A 26,184-nucleotide genomic window follows, 5' to 3' on the forward strand; every position below is an offset into this window, starting at 1 on the left:
ATGCTGTTGGGTTGGTAAGTCAGCTTATGCAGGCTCCAAGGAAACCACATTTGGATGCGGCTAGATGCATACTGAGGTATGTGAAGTCCACATTGCAGTATGGACTATTTTATGAGAGTGGGGTTCAGATATAGTTGCATGGATACACTGATGCTGATTGGGCTGGTAGTATTTCTGATAGACGATCTACTAGTGGATAGTGGATATGTGTTTTCTTTTGGGGGTGCTACGGTCACTTGGAGTAGCAAGAAACAGCCTACAGTTGCCTTGTCGAGCACAGAGGCTGAATACAGGGGTGCAACAATGGCTGCATGTGAGCTAGCTTGGTTGCGTAAGCTACTTTATGATATGCATTAGTCTACAGATGGGCCAGTTGTCATTTATTGTGACAACATGAGTAGTATACACTTGGCAAATAACCCAATCTATCATGCTAGAACGAAGCACATTGAGGTGCATTATCACTATGTGTGGGAGAAGGTTCTAGTAGGTTTTATTGATCTAGTTTATGTCAACATAGAGGATCAGGTAGTTGACATATTCATGAGGGCATTAGGTGCAGAGAAGCTGCATAAGTTTAGAGACCTGCTTGATGTGCAGGAATTGGGATTGAGCTCGAGGGGGAGTGTTGAGATTGGTTAAGGAAATTTCGACGAGCAATTGTATGGTGTAACGAGTAAGTCCCTGGTGAGACAAACTCAGATTTCAAGCGTGTAAATACCCAAGAGTCGCTGCGGACAGAGTTCCGGGGTTTGATCAAAGACATGCTGCAGATAAAGGAGGCTAAGAATGATGGAAGCCAAAGAATCAACGGGGCCAAAGGATGTAGGTAGTATCCGGCGTGCTCAGACTATGAAGACCTTGCCTTGGCGGAGGAGTTAGTACCGTCCGGCTACATGTGCATGGCTAGCTTTAGGTCCGGAGCACAAGTGGACGTACAATCTCCAGACCGCAGTGGTTGGGAGATGCTGAGCTTAGAGGGGAAATGGCTGAGCTGCCTTCGGCCGACAACTTTATCTGCAGCCTGCAGAAGTGCCGTAAAATAAAAGACCTGGCGCATGCCAAGCGTGTGCATGCACACGTTTGTAATAATGGACTAGAAGCTCATAGAGCAGTCGGGAACTACATTGTGCCAATGTTCGTAGAATGTGGAAGTGTGTCCGATGCCCAGTATGCTTTTGACAGGTTGGTTCATCGGAATGAGCATTCGTGGACTTCTCTCATCTTAGGCTATATCGAATGTAATCAAACTCAACATGCTCTCAACTTGTACAAGGAAATGGAAGAGGACAGTGTACATCCTAGCAGCTATACGCTTATGACCCTGCTAAGAGCTTGTGCAAAGCTGAAAGAAATAAAGAAAGGCAGAGAAATACATGCTGAGATCGCACAAAAGGGATTTGGAAGTGATGTTTTTGTGGGCAGCTCGTTGGTGGACATGTATGCTAAATGTGGTTCTCTTTCAGAGGCACAGAGAGTCTTTGACACGCTGCCAGTTCGTAATGTTGTGTCATGGAACGCATTAATTGCAGGTTATGCTGAGCATGGACCTGGTCAGAAAGCGCTAATATGTTTTGATCAGATGCAACTGGACTGTGTCTCTCCAGATGCGGTCACCTTTGTTTGTATCTTAAAAGCTTGTGGGAGCATGGGAGCCATCAGCAAGGGCCGAGAAATGCATGCTGAGATTTCACAGAAGGGATTCGGAAGAAATTTTTTTGTTGGCAACACTTTGATTGACATGTATGCCAAATGTGGCTCAATGTCAGAGGCACGCGAAGTCTTTGACAAGCTGCCTGTTCGAGATATTGTGTCGTGGGCTGCTCTAATTGCAGGATACACTGAACATGGACCTGAGTGGGAAGCACTCCAATGTTTTGAACAGATGCAACGTGATGGTGTGTCTCCGGATGCTGTCTTGTTTGCTTGTGCATTGAAAGCTTGTGGCAGCATAGGAGCCATAGGTATGGGCCGAGAAATACACATGAAGCTTGCTCAAAAGGGCTTTGGAAATGACCAGCTTGTTGGCAGCACTTTGGTTGACATGTATGCCAATTGTGGCTCTCTTTCTGAGGCCCAAGAAGCCTTTAACAAGCTGCCAGTTCAAGATGTTGTGTCATGGAGTGCCATGATAAGAGCATATGGTGTGAACCATGAGGGTAACATGGCTGTAAAGTGCTTTAAGGACATGGAAGAGCAGGGTGTGAAGCCGGATGCTATTACATTCACTTGTCTTCTTACTGCATGTAGCCATAATAACCTGATATGTGATGCCCAGGAATATCTGAAGGTGATGAAAGAAGACTATGGCATTGCACCTACTATAGATCACTATACTTGTATGGTTGATCTTCTTGCGCGATGGGGACATTTGCTTGAAGCAGAAAAATTTCTTGATACTATGCTGTGTCCTCCATCTGAAGAAACATGGACAGCTTTGCTCAGCGCCTGCAAAACTTACGGGGGAGCAGAACTAGGACTGAGATGCTTTCAGAAGCTTGTCCAAATGAATCGAGAATTTTCCACTCCATACGTGCTCATGGCAAACATTTATGCAAGTTCTGGCAGATGGGATGATGCATGTGGAGTGGAGGAGCTGAGGAAATATGCAAGGGCAAATAAAAAGCCTGCAAGTGCTGTCGTAGAGGTAAACGAGAAGATGCATGAGTTTATGGTGGGTAGTAACAAAAGTAAGGATATTTGTGCAATGCTAGAATTTGTGACTTCACGTATTAGGGTGTTAGGGCATGTACCATATCTTGATCTGGTCATGAGACCCTCTTATGAGGAGGAATCTGCATTATGTGAGCATGCAGTTTCAGGGTCAAAACCTGTGTGCTCCTTAAAATTTGAGGGTGTGTAATGACTGTAAGTGCTTGGAAGATCAGGTCTAGGATTGGAAGAAAGATGGGGTATCATGGGTTTGTGGCATCTACTGTATTCGTTATTTCAATTACAGTATGGGTTCTTGTGCACACATCTGATGCTCTGTCTTCTGAAATGAGGACCTGCTATACATACTGTACACTTCTATAATGAGTGACCAGATACGAGATTCTAACTGTTCCCAGCCCTTTTCCTGGCCATCATTCATCTCCCATATTTTCCCAAGCTGCAACTTGTGAAAACTGCTAGAGTTCTCAAGGCTCCGTACATTCCTCTGGAGCTACTTTTTGTGATTGTCCATTGCTTCCCAACCTCATTAGAATAGCACTCTCATTGTATGCCAGCCCATTGTTGGCTTTCTTCTGTCCAATCTTTGTGTGGCTACTTGCCATACTGATGAATTAATGCATGGGCAAGGCCAAATGAATGTAGATTGTTTTGGACTCCGAATGCACAGGAAGAGGCTTGAAAGCAACATAGGCGAAGCTCAAAGAAGTTATAGTAAGGGAAGCTATAGAATGTTATGACAGAGGTATTCCGGTTGTTAACAAAAGAGGATGATGGGTTCCCAGAGGCTACAGTGCAACAAACTGTTCAGTTTATGAGAGAGAGAGAGAGAGGGAGAGAGAGATTTTATTCCTGTTTTTTGGTCGATTTTGTTTGTTTATTTTTGCTTAGTCACCTCCCGTTCTTCTTTATATCTTGTTATCTTTCTCTTTTGTTTTTTTTGACGTATTTTAGTAAGCACTGGGTTGACTACCATTAATGCCACAGCCTGATGCAGGCCTTATTGTGCTGCCCATGTGGCAGCCTATGCCGCTGCCCACGTGGCTGCCACAGCCACATGACTTTCTCCTCTCTCGGATTTACCCACATGGCATCTCTCTCAATCCTTTCTCTGCTACAGGTCATCCTCCCCCATGTGCTCCTCATTTGGGGGCTCTCAGGTGAGGAGCTGACTTCTTAATCCCAACGCTAGGTCCTTACAACTTGGGCACATATTTCATATTCCTGCTTGGCTAATCCTGCATACTCTCCATCTCTTCTAATGATATTGATATTAATATGATTGCAAACAGATGTTCCTTTTCATTGTGCTGACACTTTCAATCGAGGGATTTTCATTTCCTGAAGTGGTGGTAAGTGAGGCATTCCTTCCTCAACTTAAGGCAGCCATGAGACCTCTTCCTTCACTCTTCTGTGTCCAGTATGTTCATTTTGTTGGTCCTCCAACCTTGATGCCTTTATCCGTGTTTTTAATGATGTCTTCCCCGGTGAGCTTTGGATTGATTTGCCTTCTCCTTGCTTTTTTTGCTCATCTCTTTCTCCTTGTCAACACTTTACCTTCACCAGGAAGGAGAGCCTCAAGGAGAGGTGTTAGAGCAGCATGTTGGCAGCCCAACTGAGGCTCCATTGGAGCACATACATCGACGAGTTTGGAGGTGCACTCAGGAGGCCTATGGGAGTGTCACCAGTCTACATCTATGGAGCATACAGGCTGCTAGATGGTGGTAGGTTTTGCTTTACTTTTGCATGAGGGTTTGCCTGTTTTGTGCAATGTATACTACATGCTTTATGCGTATTTTGGTGAACGCCCTAGGAAGGGGGGCAACACCACCTCCACCCGCCCCAATGTTTCTTGCAGGGATTGCGAATCCCTCGAGAAGCCATCCCATAGCCATCTCCAAGCTAATGACCAAGTTCCTAGGAGAAGGAGACCCGGTCTCCCACGTGGAACGATTCTAACAGATTTGTGAAGCCTTTGGTGCTCTCGGAGACCTAGAGATGGCCAATGCGTTTGGCCTCACTGGATGGCAAAGCATGCCACTGGTATAGGGCTCTCACCTCAAAAGAAAAGATCAACTAGGAGACATTGAGAAAGGCTTTTACTGCGGGGTTCGTGCCCAACAGTCATAAATGGAGCCCGATCAACCAATTGTATGGTGTAAAACAGAATGATAAGGAATCCCTGAGGGATTACATTGCTAGGATCAAGCATCGACATGCTGATAGAGTATCTTGAGGATTCGGAAAAAGATCTCCCTCTTCCCTAGGAAGAACTTGGTGCTAAGCCGTTAACTGTCGAATCGATTGGCGCGCCCAGACTGCTTCGCTCACCAATGGTGGCCAAAGAGTGGTAGTTCTACTGTGTGGACCAAGCCCCCCCTCTTCAGTTCCGACCTCGTTGAGATCCACGATAATGAAGCTACATAGCAGGGTAGCCCAGAAGCTCCAGCCCCCATTAGCACCCCACCTAAGGTCCCAGCTTGAAAGGGGAAGAAAGCTAGCTACAGTGGTAAACCAATGCCATTGTCCGCTCGACTGACACCACCATCCATTCGTGAGCTACAAGTACAAGATGCTATCCTTTGTGCCCAATGTCACTTCGATCGGCGGACCCGACTCCTAGATGACGTTAAAGTAGCAATGAAAGCTCTGGTCGCCCCAAGAAAGCCTCTTCCAAACACATACCGCCCGCTTGGCCCCCCACCTCATCCACTGCCACACACCGTCAAAACAGCTCGATCAACACCACCCGCTTGGAGGGCCAAGGCAAGAAAGTCGCTTGGGTCCAAAAGTCAACGGTGCAAACCCTGAAGGTGTCGAAGGCAGCACCACAAGAACCCATGTCTCCCCGAGATGCAACACCACAAGAACCTGCCAAAGACCCGAATGAAGCAGGCCAACCCCAAAGGACCAAATACGCACTAGTGCCACGGATGGTCCGACTCAACACAAGTATCGCGACCAATCGAGGTATCCCACAGGAACCGATTCCCCCCCCACAAAGAGTTAAACAAGAACCTCCCTCTGGGGACGAACGCTCAAAGGTAATGGTGAATGTACCCACTCTGATTGTACCATCCTACTCACAAGAGCAAGGGTCGGCCCCACGGGCAGACTCACGAAAACTCGCTTCTCCCAAGAAGACGGACCAAGCAGAATGTGCCCCTCACATCCAAGGTAATAAACAAGCTGGACACTTACTCAACACGGCTCCTTACATGCTATGCTACGATACGACGTCTACCTACACCGCATTCATTCATAATCATTGAGTCCAGGTCTAGGTGAGTCAATACGGTAGGCATCTCACCCGACACACCAGCGGCCCACTAGTCCCTGTGGAACACACCACGTGCACACACACGATCAGCAGCAGGTGATTAGGATCCATTTTTGCATTTGTTCATAATCTTGCACACTGAGCTCACAATCACCCCCGCACCACACAAGTGCACTCTACTCACTTACCCTTTCCCTCCCCCCCCCCCCACCACTCTCTCTGTCTTTTACTTTTTTACACAATTAGTATCATGCTGGTCGTTGGCATAATACTATCTTGCCGACCATCACGATCCCAACATCTTGCCAATCGTTGTGCCATCGCCATCGACAAATCACGTCGATTGTTGCCCCATAATACTATCCAGCCGACTGACGCAATCCCAACATTTCATAACCATCACGATCCCAACATCCCGTTAATCATCACGATCCCAACATCCTGCCGATCGTCGCCATCGCCATTGACAAATCATGCCGGTCGTTGCCAACAACGAAGTATCATGCCACCCGTCGCGATTTCAACATCCCGCTGGTCGACGCCAAGGAAAGACACCGCCGATCGTCACCATTCCAGACTCACCAACCGTCGCCATACCCATATCACACCGATAGGGGGGATGGGCAATCTATATAAGCAGGCTTATCCCGCCAGGTCATCGCCATAGTAGTTACCCCCAAACTCTTGCAAAATTTGCCCAGAATTCTGACAGTTTCTAAACAGCCTGTTTATGTCCTCCTGCTCTTCCTCATCTAGCGACTCCCTCATCACTCAACTGCCATCCATGTTTTCGATGGATCCCGAACAAGAGTTCTTTGACTTCAAAACGGACCTGGGACTCCGCCCTCGCCCTATCCCAGAGGCCACTGGCCCATTGGACTCCCAAAGCACTCAATCTGCCATGATTCGCATGCCTTCTGAAATCCCCTTGGAAGACTTGCAAGGTGAAGAGACATCCACTAGGCAGGCCACTCAAGAGGATCTGATCGCGGTAGGAATGCCTCCCTCGAGGTTAGGAAAGTGCACCCCGGCGCCAACAGTAGGCGAATACAAGGTCATGCGCTCCCAAGCACACTGAGGAACTCACGTCGTGGGTCTGCACACCCACAAGTCTACACACAGACATGAATTGGATGCAGACCTACGACTGAGCCTTAGCCGTCCAATCTCAAGGGCACCTTGTGGCCTACCAGTCCACAACCTACCACCCCCTTGGCATAATAATCCTCTTCAATAGGGTGCTATAGGCTCTCCAAGACTCACTTGAGTCCTTGGTGAGGAATTTTGAAACAATTCATGTAGCTTACCCAGAGGAAGTCACCAAGGAAGAGGGAAATAAAGCAATCACCCTCTTTAATACTACTGCCCCCTACAGAAATTCCACTACTGCCTCCTCTAGAGCCCGCCCTACCCACCCAACAAGCTGCCCACCCTTCAGCCATACGGCGGTGAATCCGTTCCCGGGCCTTGTACACACCGCCCGTCACACTATGGCCTTCCTCGGACAACACTGCCCGAGTACTCGTATAATGCCTCTAACACCACCACCGCATAGCACGAGCCCTCCCCGTCCATCTCCTCCAATGCTCCGATCGACCTTCCTGTGATGAAGCCTTCAACACATTGCTCAAAGCAGCCAATTTTGTACAAGAAGCTGAAGCATCAATGCCTCCAGGCACAGCGGAGCCAGAGCCCATGCCACTTGCACTTGATGACGCTTCGCCATCCTCGCCAGTTTCCCCTGTGAAGATGTCCACTAGCACCCGAACTTACAATCCTTCTAGGAGCTATCAGATAGCATGCTAATGCACCATTGGAAGCGCCAGCTCGAGGGCTCTCACCTCCATCTCTATGAAATTCTTGAGTGCGCCCCCTCACGCAGTTCATCACGCAGTCCTTTGATGATTGGCGCCACACACATCCAAAGTGCACGAGAGGAGGATAGAACCTCACCCCCGACGCTCCAGTCCCCCGCGACCGATGCTGATGCCGGTCTGCAGCCACAATGGTGGCTCCCCTTCTTGAAGCTAGAGAAATTTTGGTGCTGCTACCGCAGTGCACCCACTCATCGAGTCCACCCACTCTATATGCCCATGGAATGACGATGGACTTGGGCTGCATTTTGAGACCGCCAACAGAAGGACCCAAATGTGTTGTACAAATTTCCCAAGTACAACTTCCCAAAAGAAATGACTCAGGAGGGATTTTGCTTCTGCCTCCAGTCATTCAACGACACATACAGCTCAATGCCAGATCCTACCATCATCGTAGTGGTACATTTTAACCGCCGCCTCCTCTTACTACTCCGCAATCTTCCCGCCCATAGCCGCCCCATTGATGGCTGCCTCCACAATCTGAACAATGAGATTGTCTTCAATCCTGACATCGGTCTGATGCAATTCCAGGACCTCCGCCTTTACCTCCATGTCTGTAATCTTCACGGACATCACATCCACACGTACAAGGATATGCACATCACCCATTTTTGAAAGTACTACTCGTACCTCACTCACCTCACTTCACGACAGCTGGACCGCTACGCCGCCCTACAAATAGTCCTCACCACAAACCTTCTCCAGCGCAGCTGAGGACGGATCAACCAACATGAAAGGGGGCATGGTAACATCCAAAGAATACAGCCCCGCTGAATGCAAGGTAACCAATGATTAAAGGTGACCAAGATGCATGACCTACTTCAATGGACAAGCTTAGGGAGTTTGACCCCCATATACCCCAAGGCCAGTGATTACAAGCAATGTGCACATGGAAGGAGTATAGCTCAAACTCAAGGAGTTTGATCCCCAAATACCCAAAGTTCACCCCAAAGTCCAAGGAATCAAGGATTCCAGGCACAGGTTATAGGTTCCAGCTAACACCAAGACCAAAGAGTGCAAGCAAAGTGCACATTTCAGGTCCATGTCCACGGAAATAGCCACGCTAATGAAAATAGCCATGAAAGGAGTACATCTCAAACTTAGGGAGTTTGACCCCCAAATATTCTGAAGCAAAGGATTCCAGGCAACGTGCAGGGTTGCTGTGGAGTGTCTCGTGGAAGTTAAGCCTTGCCACTCTAGGTTTTGAGCCTCAGGCATGGGATTTGAACCACAAATGGTTTAAGGCATGAGGGCACTCAAGGAGTTTGAGCCCTAAATCACCTAAGCCTAGGAGGCACGAGGCTAACACAAGCGCTATTTGGGAGTCGGGTAGGAACACCTCCTAACACCATGCTTCTTCCAAGCGCTTTAATATGGTTAACACAAGTGCTATATTCGCCAAAAGGGAGAGATAGAAAGAATAGTAATATGCCTTGGCACCCTACGGGCCCAAGAGCCTTTGGTTGTAAAGAGAGGGAGAGTGCTAAAAAGAAAAAGGGTTGGCCCTCCCTTCAAAAGGTGACTTGTATAAAAGGCCAAAGTGTTGACTTTGGTCTTCAATTGTTGTTTGCACAAGTTTGAATACAAGCTCCCTCTTCTCTTCCAAGAGAGTGTTTTGGGTGTTCTCTTGTTTCCACTGTAGTGCCCTTGTGTCTGCAACTCCATCCCACTTCACTCTCCTCTTCCCTTCTTCTTCCTCTTCCCTTCTCCCTCTCCTTCCCTTCTTGCCTCTCCTCTCCCCTCTTCCCCTTCCCTCTTTCTCGCGTGGAGACACATTGCAACAATCCCAAGGCCGCTCGAGTGGTGACACTTGTGGACGACTCGTGCTATGCATTGCTCCCACAAGGAGTAGCTCAGAGTCGAGGATCCATCAGAATATCTTCAACATCCCCACAACACGTGAGTCACCACCAAGACCACAATAGCCTTTGGCACCCAACAAGCACACACACATTTCTTTTATTAGCACTGCCCTGTAGTAGGCAGTGCTTTCTTGACACTTTTTTTAAAAAGTGTCCCTCTAATCATTTTTTTGCCACGTCTTCCCTTGACCATGCTTTTCTATTCTAATTTTGGATCTCTTTCTCTCTCTCTCTCTCTCTCTCTCTCTCTCTCTCTCTCTCTCTCTCTCTCTCTCTCTCTCTCTCTCTCTCTCTCTCTCTCTCTCTCTCACACACACACACACACACACACACACACACACACACATACACACACACACACACACACACACGTGCGCGTGCGCGCGTGCGGGCGCGCCCGCGCACGCATGCATGCACAGATGCAAACTCACATGCATGATCTCTCTCTCTCTCTCAGGTGAACCATCTTGCTCTTTTATATGGTCAATGGTTAAGCCACATTGATTGATATTGAGAGTGATCATCTCAAGCAAAGTGGCTTAGCCATTGTTCAAACCTCACTCAAACTACCTTGCGTGCTTGCTAAATGTTCAACCACAGCATTAGTTTGGATGAACATTCAACCACTTTACTAGTTTGGTCAGTTATCTCATTGGTTTGGTCAATGTCCACCTCACTTATTGGTTTGGTTAATTCCCACCTCACGTATTTAATCAAAACATCTCACTAGTCCAATAATTTGCACCCCACAAATTTAATTGAGACCAAATCTACCACCCCTATGTACCAATATGGCCTCTACTTGGCCATCGAATGATATACCAAAACAAGCTACAAATTGAGTTGAAGGACGTTTACTCTATCAATTATGAAACATAGAAATGTGCATAAGGTGCCCAGATAGCCTCCGAATGCCATCAAACTCACCTAGCTACTTTGTTTATACATTGAATGCCTACACAGTAGTATCTTGATTAGATCTTCCATAGAGAAATTGTTACTACTTGTTCACTAATTTATGTCATTTGTATTTTGTCCTATGTTTCTCTTCATTGAGGCATCGTCCAAATCTCAACATTAAGATTTGTTGTCTTTGAACTAAGAATGATGCTATTGAAATGATTTGGAGAGATGAATCACCAATTATGGGAACTCACTCAACACTACACTCTAACCCATTGGTGGAATTTGAGATGATCTCTCAATATTAGTCTCTCTCTCTCTCTCTCTCTCAACCCCATAACCACCTCAACGTCTTTCTCCTCTTCAAGTCACTCCTCTCCACCTTGTATTTCCCCTTCCATTTCCACACTGTTGCACACATTCTTTTTCTTATCTTGCAAATATTGCTTCAAACTTTCTTTTGTTTTTTTGTTTTTTTTTGGGGGGGGGGCAGGGGGTAAATGATAAAAGACATTTTGGGCTTGCAAATCCTATTGCATGTTTCTCCCCTTCTCTTTATCTCCTTCAAAACCCATATCATGACTCTAGAACCATGCTTCCATTTCCCACCTCCATCTTCTCTTCTAAGCTTTGTTCTCCATGTGCCCTTGTCTCTCTTACACATCCATGTCCTCCTCCTTGTTTTTTATCTCCTTCATAGCGTACTATGTTGCTCCTTTTGGATAGCTAGACAACCATCTCTAATTCATCAACCACTACTACTTGTCTCACATGCCCCCTCATCCCACTCCTACCCTTATTTTATACTCTACACTACCCTTCTTAGTACTATCAATGAATGCCCTTCCTTTATCTTGCTGCCATGGTTGCTATTTACCTCACACTCCTCTTGTGTGTGCTCTATGTTGGTCATATCTATTTGTGAGGAGTGGTTCTTTTGTTAGGATTTTGTAGAAGTTTAATTATTCTTGGGATATAGACCCTTACAAAATATCTTTTATGTCTTACAAAATCTCTTGTATGTCTTCTACTCCTAAGAATTGACAACCTTGATTTCATCATATTTTTCTCACCATTTGGAGTGGTCATATCCTCAACTTTTTCCTCAATTTGATCACCCATAGAAAGGGCAATCATAGGTATAGCATTCAAAGCTATGGCGTCATAAGATATGACATCCATTATTGTCACCAAATTAGTAGTTTAAGTAAGCTATATCTGCACATTTGTAAATTGGTCTACAGTAGTAGTAGTTGTAGACATTTTTGCAATGTTGGAAAAATTCCTTCATGCTTCACATATGTCTACCATTTAAATACCCATGGTATGCACAATGTCCAAGATTCTCATTCAATCAAATCATCATCTTAGCTTAGTCAGATTGTTGCAACTGACAAAATATGAAGGGGGCAGATGAGGAGTAGTGCTATGAAAATATCTAATACATGATGTTGAGCATGGTTTCTCAACACCTTCCCTCAAGGTCAACATCATGAACTAGGCCTTCCCTCAAGATGATGACTCTAGGGGATTGAAGAAGGACTGAGTATTACATTCCATCACGTTGCAGGTCTAGGCTAACCCCATACATCTGTGTATCAAATCAAGAATACCTCGTGCTCGAGAGGTGCTTTTGCCGAAATTGGTTTGCTTTTGTTTACTAAATTAGTATGCTTCAAAAAATTTTCCAAGAAACTGAAGCTTTGGAATTCCAATTGCATGGTATTATGATTTTTGAGCTCTATCAAGCTTTTGAAATTGACATGTCCATATCTCTTGTGCCATATTGCGGAAAGTGGCATCTGTTGTTACGGTTGAGTAGCACATGGCATGCAAATCTGGTACTGTAGCTAGCATTCTCGAACAAGCATCCTTTCTTGACTACTTTTCCTACTAGAGCTAATATCCTTTGGATTTGTCTCTGATAGTGCATTCATCTTCAACATAGAGTACATATTTCACCAATCCTTTCATACCATTGAAATTGTTCATAGGGACAATGCCTTTCCCTTGAACTAGATTTGGTGTGTTATCTATAGTGTAGATAACGTTCTTCTATCCTTCTAATGGTTGCATCTTTGTGAACCATCATTGATGCTTTGTCATGTGAGAGGATGCACCGCTATCTATGTACCAAGGATCTTGGTTTGCTTGGTCGACTTGATAACTGAATTTCCCTTTTGAATTGCAATCAATGTCAAGATACACTGTTTCAATCTTTTGCATATTCTTACTTGCAAGAAACATGTTCTCAGGTTCATTGGCATAATGATTGTGACTTGAATGTCCACCATGATGATTTGATCTTCCTCAAAATTTTCCTCGATTGTTGCTCGATTGACCACTTTGGTCGTACTGCTTCTTGCAGCAATCTCTTTCATACTGTCCAAACTTATGATAGTAATTGCATTGAATGTTTGACACATTGGTGGATGCATTCCCTCATCCTTGGAATCTTTCTCTATTGGAATGAATTCCTCTTTGCTGATGCTGATGTTGCTGAGAATGATGCTGATGCCGATTCTAATTCTGACTTTGTTGTTGATGATGACCACTTCACTGAAATGATCTATCTCTGCCTCTACCTCTACCTCTGCTTCTATTTAAAGCTATGAATACTTGATCATTGGAATGAGCTTTGCATGCGTGAATGGCCTGAGAGTCCCGAGTTCTTCACCAAGTAAAACTGACTAGAGCTATTCCAGTGTTGGAATTTGCCGTTGGATGGCAATACTATGGACTAGATTCTCATATCCCTTTCCTAGTCCATTTATGATGACTTGAACCATTTCTGCTACATTCATGGTCTCTCTTGCTATTGCAAGTTGATTGTTGTAATCCTTGATCCAAAGTACATAAGCATGACCGGTTTCATTGCTATTGTGGAAACTTTGGTTTATCTGGTTTCTTGGTGTGAGAATCCTAGAAGTGTTCTTGGACTCGTAAAGAGCTGTGAACATATCCATTTCTTCTTTTGATGTCCTCACTGTAGTGAGCTATCCTAGCATGACATCTTGCACATTTTACTTGATCAAATGATATGCATATTTGTCTTTCTTGTCCCATTCTGCCTGTGCTCGAGCAATGGCAAGATCTGCTATACTAGTGCAGTCACTGTTGGTGTAGCTATATATTTTAACACTATATTAGGGAATTTGGGAATTTTCACATAGTTTAGCAATTCCAAATATGGTTAAGATCTGGCCACATGGTCAAATCCTTACCCATTACTTGAAAGTGTAATCCATCCTAAACACGATATTAGGGAATCCTCCCAAGTCCCACTTTCAACTATGGGTTCAAGTTTTGGTGACACGATCAAACCTTAACCCCTTACTTGAAAGTGGGACTTGGGAGATTCCCAAATTCTCCAATATAGAGTTTTTTGCTATAGATCCCACTCTACTGGTGCTGCGACAACAAGTGGAGTAGAGCTACTACTGGCTGGATTGTCCAATGTTCTAGGTGTAGACCCATCGACATACTCCCATTTTTCTTGAAGTATAAAAATGGTCTCCATTTGGTATTTTCATGTGCTATAATTGGAGTTGTCTAGCTTAGCAGATGCCTCCAAATTGAGGTTACTAGTTGTAGACATGGTGTAAGAAATGGAGGAAGGGGGAGGAGGGAGTGAGGAGGGGGAGGGGAGGAGAGGGGAGGGGGAGGAGGGAGGGAAGGTGGGGGAGGAGGAGGGAGGGGAAGGAGGGAGTGAGGGAGGGGGAGGGAGGAGGGGGAAGGACGGAGGGAGGAGAGAGGAGGGAGGGAATTCAAAATTCAAATTTTTGAATTTTGAATTTTTTGGTTCCCACCTAGGAGTAAGAGTTGTGTAAGAGGTGTAAGAGGTGGGGTCACTTGTGGGCTTAGCCCACCTAGGTGAGGGGGGGTTAGGATCTACTTTGGCCCTTTCATTAGGACTAATCCATTCCTTATGAGGCCCTTTTGAGACCCCAATTCTCCCCTAATGATGTCATTATGCATGGGTTAATGGGCCTCTAATGTTGTGCTAAAGTGATGCATACCCATTTGAGGGCATACTCCGTAACTTTTTTTTGATTTGTTGAAAACCAAAACGGATTGAAAATTTGGAATCCAAACAATTGGGACTAGTGCATGGTGGTCTTAAAACATTGATAGTTGTTGGTATTGGTATCTAGATTCACCCTAAAATGGAAGGAGTTGGAAAGGTGCAATTTGTGCATGTGAAAATATATTTTAATAAATCCAACACTATTCACAATTTTGAATTGTTTCTTTTTCCATGCACTTGCTTTCTATATGGCTCATAAGCATGCCAAAGGTCATTGCATTGAATAATACACAGCACCAAACCCGATAGCATGCCCTTTGGCTTATTTGTGTTTTCAAGCATTTTAGGCCATATTGCACTTGTTTGGGATATGCAATTCTACTGATGTGTATTGTCGGAGGGGGGGAACCGATGGCTGAAATTTCTCTACTCCCGTGAATTTTGAATTTTCACACCTCTTGCCCACCAAAGCTTGGAAGATTAAGTACCTACAACCTGCCCCCGCCCTGCAACCCGTAGGCATCTTGACATGACCTTGTATAGACTTTGGTTTGCCATTGTCTTCTTTCGGGTAAGTTTTGTATTCTTTGCTTGCCTCACTAGCTAGCTTCTTTCTATTTTGGTTTGCATTGTCATCTTTCATTGATTGTCGCCTTGGCTTAAAAGAGAAGCAAGCAGAGGCTATGAGATAGAAAAGATGAAAAGCTTGGTCAAGGCACATGGAACAGAAGACTCCTTGCAGAGCAGCAGTAAGAAGCCGTTGTTGCAGATGCACGCATTCGATCATTGCCATTAGAGCGAAGAAAACGAGTTGTGACATCATGATTGGTGGTAGCATTCAAGGAAGCAACATCAAACCATTTAGGTAAATACCATTCTCGAGTCTTCACAAGCTTTAGCCTACACTCTAAAGTTCATAGAGTGACAACCCTACTGACACCTTGTATTTTCATGCCACCAATAGATTCCCCACACATTACATTGATGAGTGTGATAAGTTAGTTGTATGATACTTAAGGCTAGAGGAGGTAGGCATTGGCAACGAAATGCATTTTTGTTGGTTTAGGATTAACTGCAACCCCCACAAAATATAATCTTTAATAAATCCCAAACAACCACTGTGCTTGTTTCAGTAAATCCCAATCAATAAATCCCAAAAAAAGGAAAATATAAATCCCAAATAGTATACTAATCCCAAACAGCCATCGAGCTTGTTTTAGTGACAATGACCGTGCATGAGGGACTGACTAAATCAAAAGGTTCAGATTAGCATTTAGTCGGAATCAGACGGTAAAAACAATGATTGTGCATGAGGGACCATCTAATTCATAGGCTTAGATTAGCATTGAGCCAGAATCAGACTGTAATAACAATGACTTTGCATGGGGGATCATCGAGTTCACAAGCTTAGATTAGCATTCAGTCGGTTATCAAGCTGTAATAACAATAGTTTAGAATGAGAACTATTGTTATTACAGCCTGATGAACCGACTCAATGTTAATCTGCTATCGTGTTTTGATCTTTCCTTCTTTAGTTGGTTGTAATGGAAATGACTTTGCATGAGGGGTGATCTAGTTCAAAGGCCACCCAAATTAGCATTTTTCGATGAGCGAGAAATTCTCCCATGGCAACCATCTAATCACACATCATGGCTAGACAATGATGTATATGACCGTACGCTAGGGTGGGCTACCAGCAAAGTTGGGTGTATGTGCCACTGCTCCTCGCCCCTCATCCCATTGAATTATTATGATCTTGGCTCCTATGACCGAGAAATTCTCCCATGGCAACCATCATAATCACACATCATGGCTAGATGATGATGTATATGATAGCCTACACTAGGTTGGGCTACCACCAGCAAAGCTGGGTGTATGTTCCACCGCTCCTCCACCATAAACCATTGAATTATTATGAGCTTGGCTCCTATGACCGAGAAATTCTCCCATGGCAACCATCTAATCGCACATCATTGCTAGACAATGATGTATATGACCGCCTACGCTAGGCTGGGCTACCAACAAAGCTAGGTGTATGTGCCACCGCTCCTCCCCCCTCATCCCATTGAATTATTATGATCTTGGCTCTGATGACCGAGAAATTCTCCCATGGCAACCATCTAATCACACATCATGGCTAGATGATGATGTATATGACTGCCTACGCTAGGCTGGGCTACCAGCAAAGCTGGGTGTATGTGCCACCGATCCTCCCCCCTCATCCCATTGAATTATTATGATCTTGGCTCGGATGACCAAGAAATTATCCCATGGCAACCATCTAATCGCACGTCATGGCTAGACGATGATGTATATGACTACCTACGCTAGGCTAGGCTACCAACAAAGCTGGGTGTATGTGCCACCACTCCTCCCCCCTCATCCTATTGAATTATCATGATCTTTTCTCCGATGACCAAGAAATTCTAGCATGGCAACATCTAATCGCACGTCATGGCTAGACAATGATATAGATGATTGCCTACGCTAGGCTGGGCTACCATCAAAATCCAGCTAGTGGATTGTGTGTTCTTAGCAGCGATAGGAACCCAGAGTCGCACAAGTGACACAAGATCTTGGCTCCGATGACCAAGAAGTTCTATCATGGCAACCATCTAATCGCACGTCATGGCTAGACGATGATGTAGATGATTGCCTACGCTAGGTTGGGCTACCAGCAAAATCCAATTGGTGGATTGTGTGCTCTTAGTAGCAATAGGCACCTAGAGTCACACAACTGACACAAGAAACGAAGGGGGAAAGAGTGGGAGGGCGGCAAGTCTAGCTATATAAAGGCCTTAAGGGTAGAGAAACAATTCGCCGCACCCATGAAAATTTCTCTCCTACCCCCTTCCACGCTCTCTCCAAGCCCCTTTCTACCCCTATGATGAATCTTCTGATGCAACCTTCATGACCATTCTTAATGCTATCCAAGTCATGGGATCCATTGTTTCCCTTGGCTCTCCATCTTAGCCATAGCCATGACCAAGGGAGTTGCACTCGAGTTGCAGGATGGGGAGCCAAGGGAAATGGGTCATCATTGTTCCATCAAGCACTGGCAGCACTGGGGATGGAGAACTCAACTTGGTGATAAGCTGTAACACACTGAGAGCATCCGTTAGTGTGTTGGATCTCACCATTAGATTGAGTTCCCTGACCACTATCCAATGTTCTACTCGACTGAGCTCACCGTGAAGTTGAGTTCTCTCTCCTAGTAGTGCCTTGAAAGAAATAATTCTTTGATAACCCTGCCAGTGCCTTGAAAGAAGTTGCTATGACGAAGGCAATTCCTTGAAAGATTTGAAAGAAAAACCTCATGACCAACCATGTTGCAGGATGGGGAGACAAGGGAAACGGGTTGTCATTGTTCCGTGAGGCACTGGGAGAGAACTCAACTTGGTATTGAGCCTCTCATAATTGCGCACAACCTACTAGGGAAGGAACTCAACTTGGTGAAGCTCACCACCATATTGAGTTCCATGTCTACTGTCAAATGTCGTGCTCGATCGAGCTCACCTCCAAGTTGAGTTCCCTTTTCCAGTGCCTTGACTCTTGAAGTTGCTATGAAAAAGATTATTTCAATTACAAGGTGCTTGTATTATCCCCTGCATACGAGGAGTTCCAAGTCAAAATTGTAAGAAAGTCCTACCTACGATAGCACCACGAGGTGCTCGTATTGTCCTTGCATACAAGGCACTAGGTCAAAAGTGTAAGAAAGTGCTAACAAGGGCAAAAAGTGACACCTAGTCCTGCCACAGTGGTGGTGTTGACAAGTGCTTAAAGAAGTGTCACAAAAACAAAGTGCTAGCGTCTTTGTATGTAATCTATTTTGTTAAATGTTTACTTCAGATGTAATTTATTTTGTTTCAATTTCGATGTAATACTATTATCGCAAAAACTATCGGATGTAATTTCTTATTGTAATTTCTTTTGTTTCAATTTCAATGTAGTACCATTATTGCCAAAACTATTGTTGGCTGTTACTTCGGTAGTGAAAGTGGCTCTAATGAAGAACAAATGACATATTTCTACCCTTGTTTACACTTTACTGCAACCATAGGGATCGTTGCACAAGAAATTGTTGAAAAAACTGTTCTTACTATAGTGAAGATGGTTCCAATAACCCAGGCGCAGTGCTTTAGAACTATGATAACTCCAATAACCAGCACAGTGGTTGCAAGGAAACTATACTAAATTGTAAATGTCTACATTTTCCTTAGCTTGGAACTAAAATAGTTCCAAGAACGTGTGCGGTGGTTGAGAAATTATTACAGAAGGAGTAATACGAATAAAATATCTCTAAAATAACACTATTTTCCTTGGTTTAGAACTAAAATAGCTCCAACATCCAGCCCAGTGGTTGTGGATATGGAGCTTGAGGGGTCCCATTAGAGATTGCCAACATGGTGGTCTTCATGCCAACATAGTGGTCTCTCCATGTCGACATCATTGCTTGAACCAGCACGGTGGTCAGTGTAGCAAAAGATTGTGTTGCATAGAAATAGATGGGAAAGCTGTGTAATGACAGATGGCGAGGCAAAAGTTTTGTGCTATTGTCAAGCCAACGTGGTTGTGCTCAAGCCAGCATGGTGGTCAGCACAACAAAAGATTGTGTTTCACAGTGACAGATGGCGAAGCTGTGCAAGCAAACATGGCAAGGCAAAGGCTGTGTGATGTAGTCACAGGCCAGAGGCAGAGCAATAGTCTCTGTGCTGTAGTCAGGCCAGTGGAGTCTCTGTGCTGTAGTCAGGCCAGAGGCAGAGCAACAGTCTCTGTGCTCAAAAGTAAATACATATAGTGCCATGTGTTGAGCTCTGTGCTATTGACCATGATAAGATTGCATCTCATTATTATGCCAGTGTGCATTCATGACGTCGGGAAAATTTTCGACGAGAGCATGGGTCCACACAAAATTCAAATATTCACTCAGAAGCACATCACATCACAAGGATATCATCTGTAGACTTGGACAACTTGCCCCCAAAATAAACATCAAAGAACAAGGCATCCCTATCTGAGCGTCATAGTTCTTTGATCGGAAGAGCATCTAGTCTTCTTGAAAATACCTATGAACATCCCAAGCTCTCTTTGTCTTTTTCTTACTGGAAGAGTTTCTATCTTCTAATGCATTTATAATGGCTTTTTCTTCAATTTCTGGTGTTGGCATTGATGATATTGTTTTTGGCATTGATGATATTGTATTTGGCATTTCCGCCCTTCCTCATCTGGTTAGATCCAATGTCTCATTATTTGTTAATAGTGTGCTAGTCTATGATTTTGGATTCCCTGATGCTCCTTAATGGTGTGATTGTATCACACAAGTCTCAAGAGAGAGATGAGTGCCAGACTATGCCTTTATATAATTGCACATATCTAAATATTAGACCCAGATTACATCACACAACTCTCAATGGAGAGACAAGTGCAAGATTGAGATATGCGAAGGTGAAACTCAGATTTCATCACACAACTCTCATCAGAGAGATGAGTGCCAGACTGAGATGCAAACATTATCTAAACATAAAAATCAAACTACATCACACAACTCTCATTAGAGAGATGAGTGTCAAACTGAGATGCATACATCATCTAAACATAAAACTCAGATTACATCACACAAGTCTCATCAAAGAAATGATTTCTAGATTGAGATACAAACATCTCCAAACATACAAACATATCTAAACATAAAACTCAAACTGAATCTCACAACTCTTATAAGATAGATGAGTGCCAAAATAGGGACCCCCAGTTGGTAAAAAATGGTATTAGAGCCTAAGAGTTTGGGGGAAGGGGGGGAGGGATAATCTGCCACATGTCCCTTCTTGACTTTTCTGACGCTGCCTTGCTCAAGTATAAAACACACGCTATGGCCTACATTACCTCGCTGCTGGCAAATGCGAATTCTTCATTCGCCATAGCAAGTCAGCACTATGCAAATAGAAGGCCTCATGATCAGGCTGGAGTTTGCCATTCAGGCTAGAGTCCCATCTTTCTGCAGGAGATCTTTCAGAGCTTCTTGGAGCTTCCATAGCATTTGTAGGCATCAATTAGTTGAAAATAATTGCGAATGAACTTTTAGGAACGTCAATATGGCCATGACCCTGAGGCAATCGGCCTTACTGTCAAGTGAAGAAATTTTGCCATCATTTGGACTGGTAAGATAGCATGGTGTCATTCATGGCATTGCTACGAGTTTTCCATGGACGCATTGTTCAGAAGGATCAGAAATGTAGGTTGAGTGTAAGCACCATGAGCAATAGTTCAAGCTCCATCTCAACCATGGGGTGTTACATTCTCTTTCCATGCTAAAAAGTTGGATTGAAATCTTGTTGTACATGAGTGTATTGGGACAGAACAATCGATTGCAAGCAAGAATGGAGGGAGAGGGAAGTGGCTGAGCGGAGGGAAGAGGGGGGTGGAGTTGAGCGATGAAAGGGGATGATATGCTCGGGGGTGTGGCTGAGGGATGCATAAGGAGAGAGGGGACAGGGTGCGTCCAGCGGAGAGAGTGAGACTGGGGGAGGATGAGTAGCGAGGGAGTGGGAGAGGATGATGAGGCAAAGGTGAGGGCTAATTTACATTAACTTAGGCTAATTTAGATTAGGGGTTTAACTTAGGATAAAGTTTTAATTAGATTACCAAATAATTTTATCATAGAATCTTGCAAACCCAATAAGTTTTGTACATCAAATGCAATTTCTAAATGGGGAGACATTTAAAATACAAAATTAGAAACCTATTGGAACAAATTCAGAGGGAATCCGACGCTTGAATGGATAAATCATGAATTTTTTACATTAGTAGACCCATTAGCCAAAATAAGGGGAAAAAAAAAAAAAAAATTTACCTACAAACAACAAGGACTTAGCTAGGTAGGCAGGCATTTGTCTAAATAACTAGAATGAGGAAAAAATGGCTCTTTGAGCTTTTTTTATAATCACATTATTCGTATGAATAACTATTTGTTTGTACAAATCAAATAGGATTAAACATTTTTGTGGTCAATGTCACACGTGTGGAACTGAAGCTTCCTTTTCATGCCTAGTAATGCCATGAGGAGTTCATTTGGTCAATTTGACCATGCAAATTGTGGTTACTATGAGCTTTAAGTGTGCATTAGTAGTTGTTTAAGAGCTTCTAATGTGTTTAGGGGTTAAGGTTTTGTTTGCTTGTGGAGGTCTTAAATGTTCTTGTCTTTGTTATGGAGATCCTAAATGGTTTTGTCTTTTGTTAGGTATTTCTCTCTAAAGCTAGAGGCGCTCTTTGTCTCTTGTGTGACAGCATCTTTATATTACTCTTGCCAAAATAGGCACGTCCCCACATTTATTTAGTGGTCCATCCACCACACACCTCTTTCACCTCTTTTCTCTCCTCTCTTTCACTCATCTAACCTTTCCCCATATTCCTTCACCTTCACTTGCTTTTTCTCTTTTCCTTTCCTTCCAATTTACACCTATCATTTTCCTTTTACAAGTTATTGGAAATATTTATGGAGCTACTTTACAATTAGACTTATAATGACACTCCAAAAGGTAGGGCCTTAGTGGGATCCCCACCTTGTTTAAAAAAGTGGTGGCATAGGTATAGTTCATATATCTTGTGGGATGGTAGTTGGATCCATGAAGGAGAGATTAAGCTAATTGAGGGTCTTTACACACCACCCATCCTCCCATCCCATGCCCAAGTTGTGGGCAGTAAAGAATGGTCTTGGGAAAGTAAGCTTAGCCTTAGGCTTTACAGAGAAAGTTAGTCAACTTGCATGAATTTTCATGACATGCCATTGTAGCAACATCACTAACGAAACAAAGAAGGCATTGATTGCCCCACCTGTGAGCTGGAGTAATGGGTGTTGCAGCCAAACATGGACACCCAATTAAGAGTGCTTCCCAGTGCTGTGGGCTAGCAGGGATGAGTGAGTAGTAGTAGCATAAATTTGGAACTAAAATTCCAATTTTCCACAATTGTGGCTCAGCGTTGAGCTACTGAAATGTTCTTTGAGGCTCGAGCGTTTTGCTCGTGTTTTGACAGATTTTTGGGCCAATCCAGATGGAGTCCAGATGGAAGAGAGAGTCTTAAGCAATGCTTCGACATGACTCTAAGCTCTACTTTGAATTGCGCTTACCTTGGCATTCCAATTGTAGGGAAATGAAAAACTCTGAAAATTTCATGGCTGGGCTTAACAATGCCACTGCCCAGCCATGAGCCATCCCCACTAGCATTAACGTGGGGACTTGGGAGGCACTCTGAGCATCGTGATTGGCTCCTCGCATTAAGAGGGCCTTCCTGCATCGGCGCCGGCAGTGGGGATGGCTCTCAGTCTCAAGCCAACGTCAGAGTTTTACGTTGACACACGTACACTTTAGTAAATTTGTACATCCTCCAATGCATTTCGTAGTTTTCTTCAATCTCACGCCTCGTATCAGTTCGGCCTGTTAAGCGTCCCTCTATGTCGTTTGTCATGAAATGAAGCAGATTTCCAGGCCCGATCCACGACGTCCTCGTCAGCTGGACACCACCTTGTACAAACTTCGAATTACAACAACGAAAGACGTTTGCATGATACAATATCGTTTCATGTGAGGTCGAGATTCTGACTCGAGAGTCGAGACCAAGAATCCTCACGTGGCTCCAGCTTCTATGGAGGCCAAGGAATGCACAACTTACAAGCCAATAGACTGTTTGCGTCGTTAACTTCTTCAAAATGTAAAGTCCTCTGCCCTTCAATCTCAGGGGATGTTGAAACTGTTGGAACGTCCACGCTCTTTGAAAAACACTTGGCCCTGGACGCGAAAGATTGCATGGATCAATCATCAAAACAATATAGCAACCTGCACGCTGCCCACTGAAATGCCCTTTTCGAAAAGCCTCGTTATATGCAGAAGTTTGGACGACTGGGATTCCTGTCAAGTTGGAGTAACTTCTCACTCTCTGCATCCTATTCCTAAACTTTGTCAACCTTTCACAAGGCAATATTAATCACCAGACTAGGTTCCTGGCATATTGATCTGTTTATAATCATTTGAGATCAAAATCTAAATTGAACACGTCTACAAAGAGGACTGTTGCACGAGAGTAACGATTGTGGTCAAAATCTTGTTATTTTTTGGGCGCTGTTTGCAGGCGGAGAACGTGCCGCCTCTGCCGGTCTATTTTACGGACTTTCCGAAGTGTATTGTCCGTTTTTGCCGCCCAGCAATCAGAAGGGTACGCCAATCCTTATGAGCAGCTTACAGTCCTGACTCCTCCATTCAGTCCATTGCCTCCTCCTCTGTTCTATCTCCCGATGGGTTCCCAATCCTTGCCTTCTGTCCATATCGTCGTCTTTGCATTCCCCGCCCAAGGACATATCAACGGTGCCTTGGATTTGTCCCGTACTTTGGCCTGTGCTGGGCAGTCAATTACCTTCGTTTGCACTGAGCACTACATTTCTCGCATGCATATGCAGCGTTTCGATGCCGGAGAGCTTTCGATACGCTTGGTTGGATTGCCAGATGGTTTGCCTCCGGAAAAGAGTGGCGTCTATCGCGAAGACCAAATTAACGTTATGCTAGAAGCAACGGAAAAAATGGATAAAGTATTCGAGAACTTCTTGCAAATGCTCATCAGCCAGGCAGACCGCCCTGTTTGTATCATCTATGACGGTATGCTTTCGTGGATCAATGGCATGGCCCAGAACTACAGCATACCGGCGTATATTTTCTTCCCTATGTCGGCAAATTTTTTCTCTTTCCTATTCCACTTCCCAGACTTCGTCTCTGAGGGTCGACTTCCGCTTCGCTCTGCTACTGATGTTTCTGGGACTTCTGAGCTGTTCCATTTGCCAGGGTTTCCGCCTCTTCACGCCTCGGAGCTTCCTGATGTGGCATGGGATCCAAACCCATTATGCTCATTCGAGTATATGCTGCAAACTACATCCCGTCTCCGTGAAGCATCAGGAGTGCTCATAAATACCGTTCATGAACTGGAGCAGGAAGCCCTCGATGCTCTGAGAGGAGATCATCCAAAGGCCATAGACATCAGAGCTATAGGTCCACTTCTGCCATCTTCTTTCTTGAAAGGTGATAAAGCCGATCCCCACGGGGAGCAGTTAAGCGCATCCGATCAAGCATGCTTGGACTGGTTGGACCAGCAACCGGAGTCGTCGGTTCTGTACGTAGCGTTCGGATCGATTGCGGGCATGTCTGTCACGCAAATTCGGGAGCTAGCGATGGGGTTAGAAGAGAGCGAGCAGAGATTTTTGTGGGTAGTGAAGATACCAGGCGATTATAATTGTTCAGGTGACGAAGCAGAGGACTACGCAAGTGTGCTTCCAGGAGGCTTTGAGGAGAGGGTGAAGGGGAGGGGAAGGGTGGTGAGGGGGTGGGCACCGCAGAGGAGGGTACTGGAGCATGCAGCAACGGGGGCGTTCTTGACGCACTGCGGGTGGAATTCAACGTTGGAGGGGGTGAGCTCGGGGCTACCGCTACTGTGCTGGCCAGCGTTTGGAGATCAAGGCATGAACTGCAAGCTGTTGGTGGAGGTGATGAAGGTAGGGATGGCAATGAGCAAGGGCGACCACGATGGCCTTGTGAGAAGGCAAGTTCTTCTCTTCTCTCTCTCTCTCTCTCTCTCTCTCTCACACACACACACACACACACACACACGAGGGGCACACACCTCCATAAGCTATGCTAACAGGTAGCTGGGAATCAAATGCTAATATTCAACAAGTGTTATCCTTAAGACAATTGAACACTAGCTGGGAATCAAATGCTAATATTCAACAAGTTTTATCCAAATATTCAAGAAGTGTTATCCTTAAGACAATTGAACACTAGCTCAATTCTGGGTGTGTTTTCTTCTCCCCCCCCCCTTCCAACCCAACACACACACACAGCCAACCATGAGGGGCACACCTACCATGGCCTACATTGATAGGTTTTCTTCTCGAGGGAATCTAATATTGACAAGCTCCAACAAGTGTTTGCAAACTCAGGTGGGTGAATGACCAAACCACCTCAACTCTTGTTGCTCTTGTGAAAAACATTTTTCTTAATAGATTCATACAAAAACCATCAAATTCAAAAATTTGAAGATTTGTATTATTGAAAATTTGGACATTTTAAGCAAAAATCATAACTACAGTGCCTTGAAATTTACAAATTTTAAAACCTTAAGGTTGATTTCCAATATTTGTCATTCACCTAACATTAAACCTTGGTCTTTTGTGAACTTTGGGATAGGCATGAGGTCGCACGCTTAGTTCGTGTGCTCATGGACAAAGATCAACCCCCCGGCACTCTCCTAAGAGAGCAAGCCTCTCATCTTAAGGATGTTGCCACACATGCCGTGCTTCCACAAGGCTCATCCCATACCTTTCTCCAAGGTTTCCTCGACCACCTTATTGCTCTTTAAGTACCATCGTACAAGCAACAATTTCAAGGAACCAAGAGAAGACTCTTGGAGTTGTACCTATACTATGTTACTCCCTTTTTTCTCTAGCCAAACCACCTAATTGAAGCTAGTGGTTCTTTTCTCTACCTCTTATCGGACTTTATAGTCCTCATAATGGGTAGGGGTTAT

At 44.6% G+C, this 26,184-nt stretch overlaps 2 protein-coding genes across 2 annotated transcripts; both read left to right on the forward strand.

Moving 5' to 3' along the window:
* The first annotated feature begins 640 nt into the window (after window positions 1-640).
* LOC147890918 (pentatricopeptide repeat-containing protein At2g13600-like) lies at window positions 641-3,220 on the forward strand. Its single transcript, XM_087389065.1, has one exon. It carries the CDS (start codon window positions 986-988, stop codon window positions 2,861-2,863), a length of 1,878 nt encoding a protein of 625 aa, XP_087245191.1. The 5' UTR covers window positions 641-985; the 3' UTR covers window positions 2,864-3,220.
* Window positions 3,221-6,746: 3,526 nt separating this feature from the next.
* Window positions 6,747-26,016, forward strand: LOC147890919 (UDP-glycosyltransferase 72B1-like). Its single transcript, XM_087389118.1, has 3 exons — window positions 6,747-6,964; window positions 23,743-25,197; window positions 25,845-26,016. The coding sequence occupies exons 1-3, from the start codon at window positions 6,747-6,749 to the stop codon at window positions 26,014-26,016; spliced, it is 1,845 nt and encodes a 614-aa protein (XP_087245244.1).
* The last annotated feature ends 168 nt before the right edge of the window (window positions 26,017-26,184 follow it).

Source organism: Dipteris shenzhenensis, chromosome 18, assembly GCF_047967505.1.
Source record: "Dipteris shenzhenensis isolate YYH24624 ecotype China chromosome 18, Dip_SZ_1.0, whole genome shotgun sequence".
Lineage (NCBI taxonomy): Eukaryota > Viridiplantae > Streptophyta > Polypodiopsida > Gleicheniales > Dipteridaceae > Dipteris > Dipteris shenzhenensis.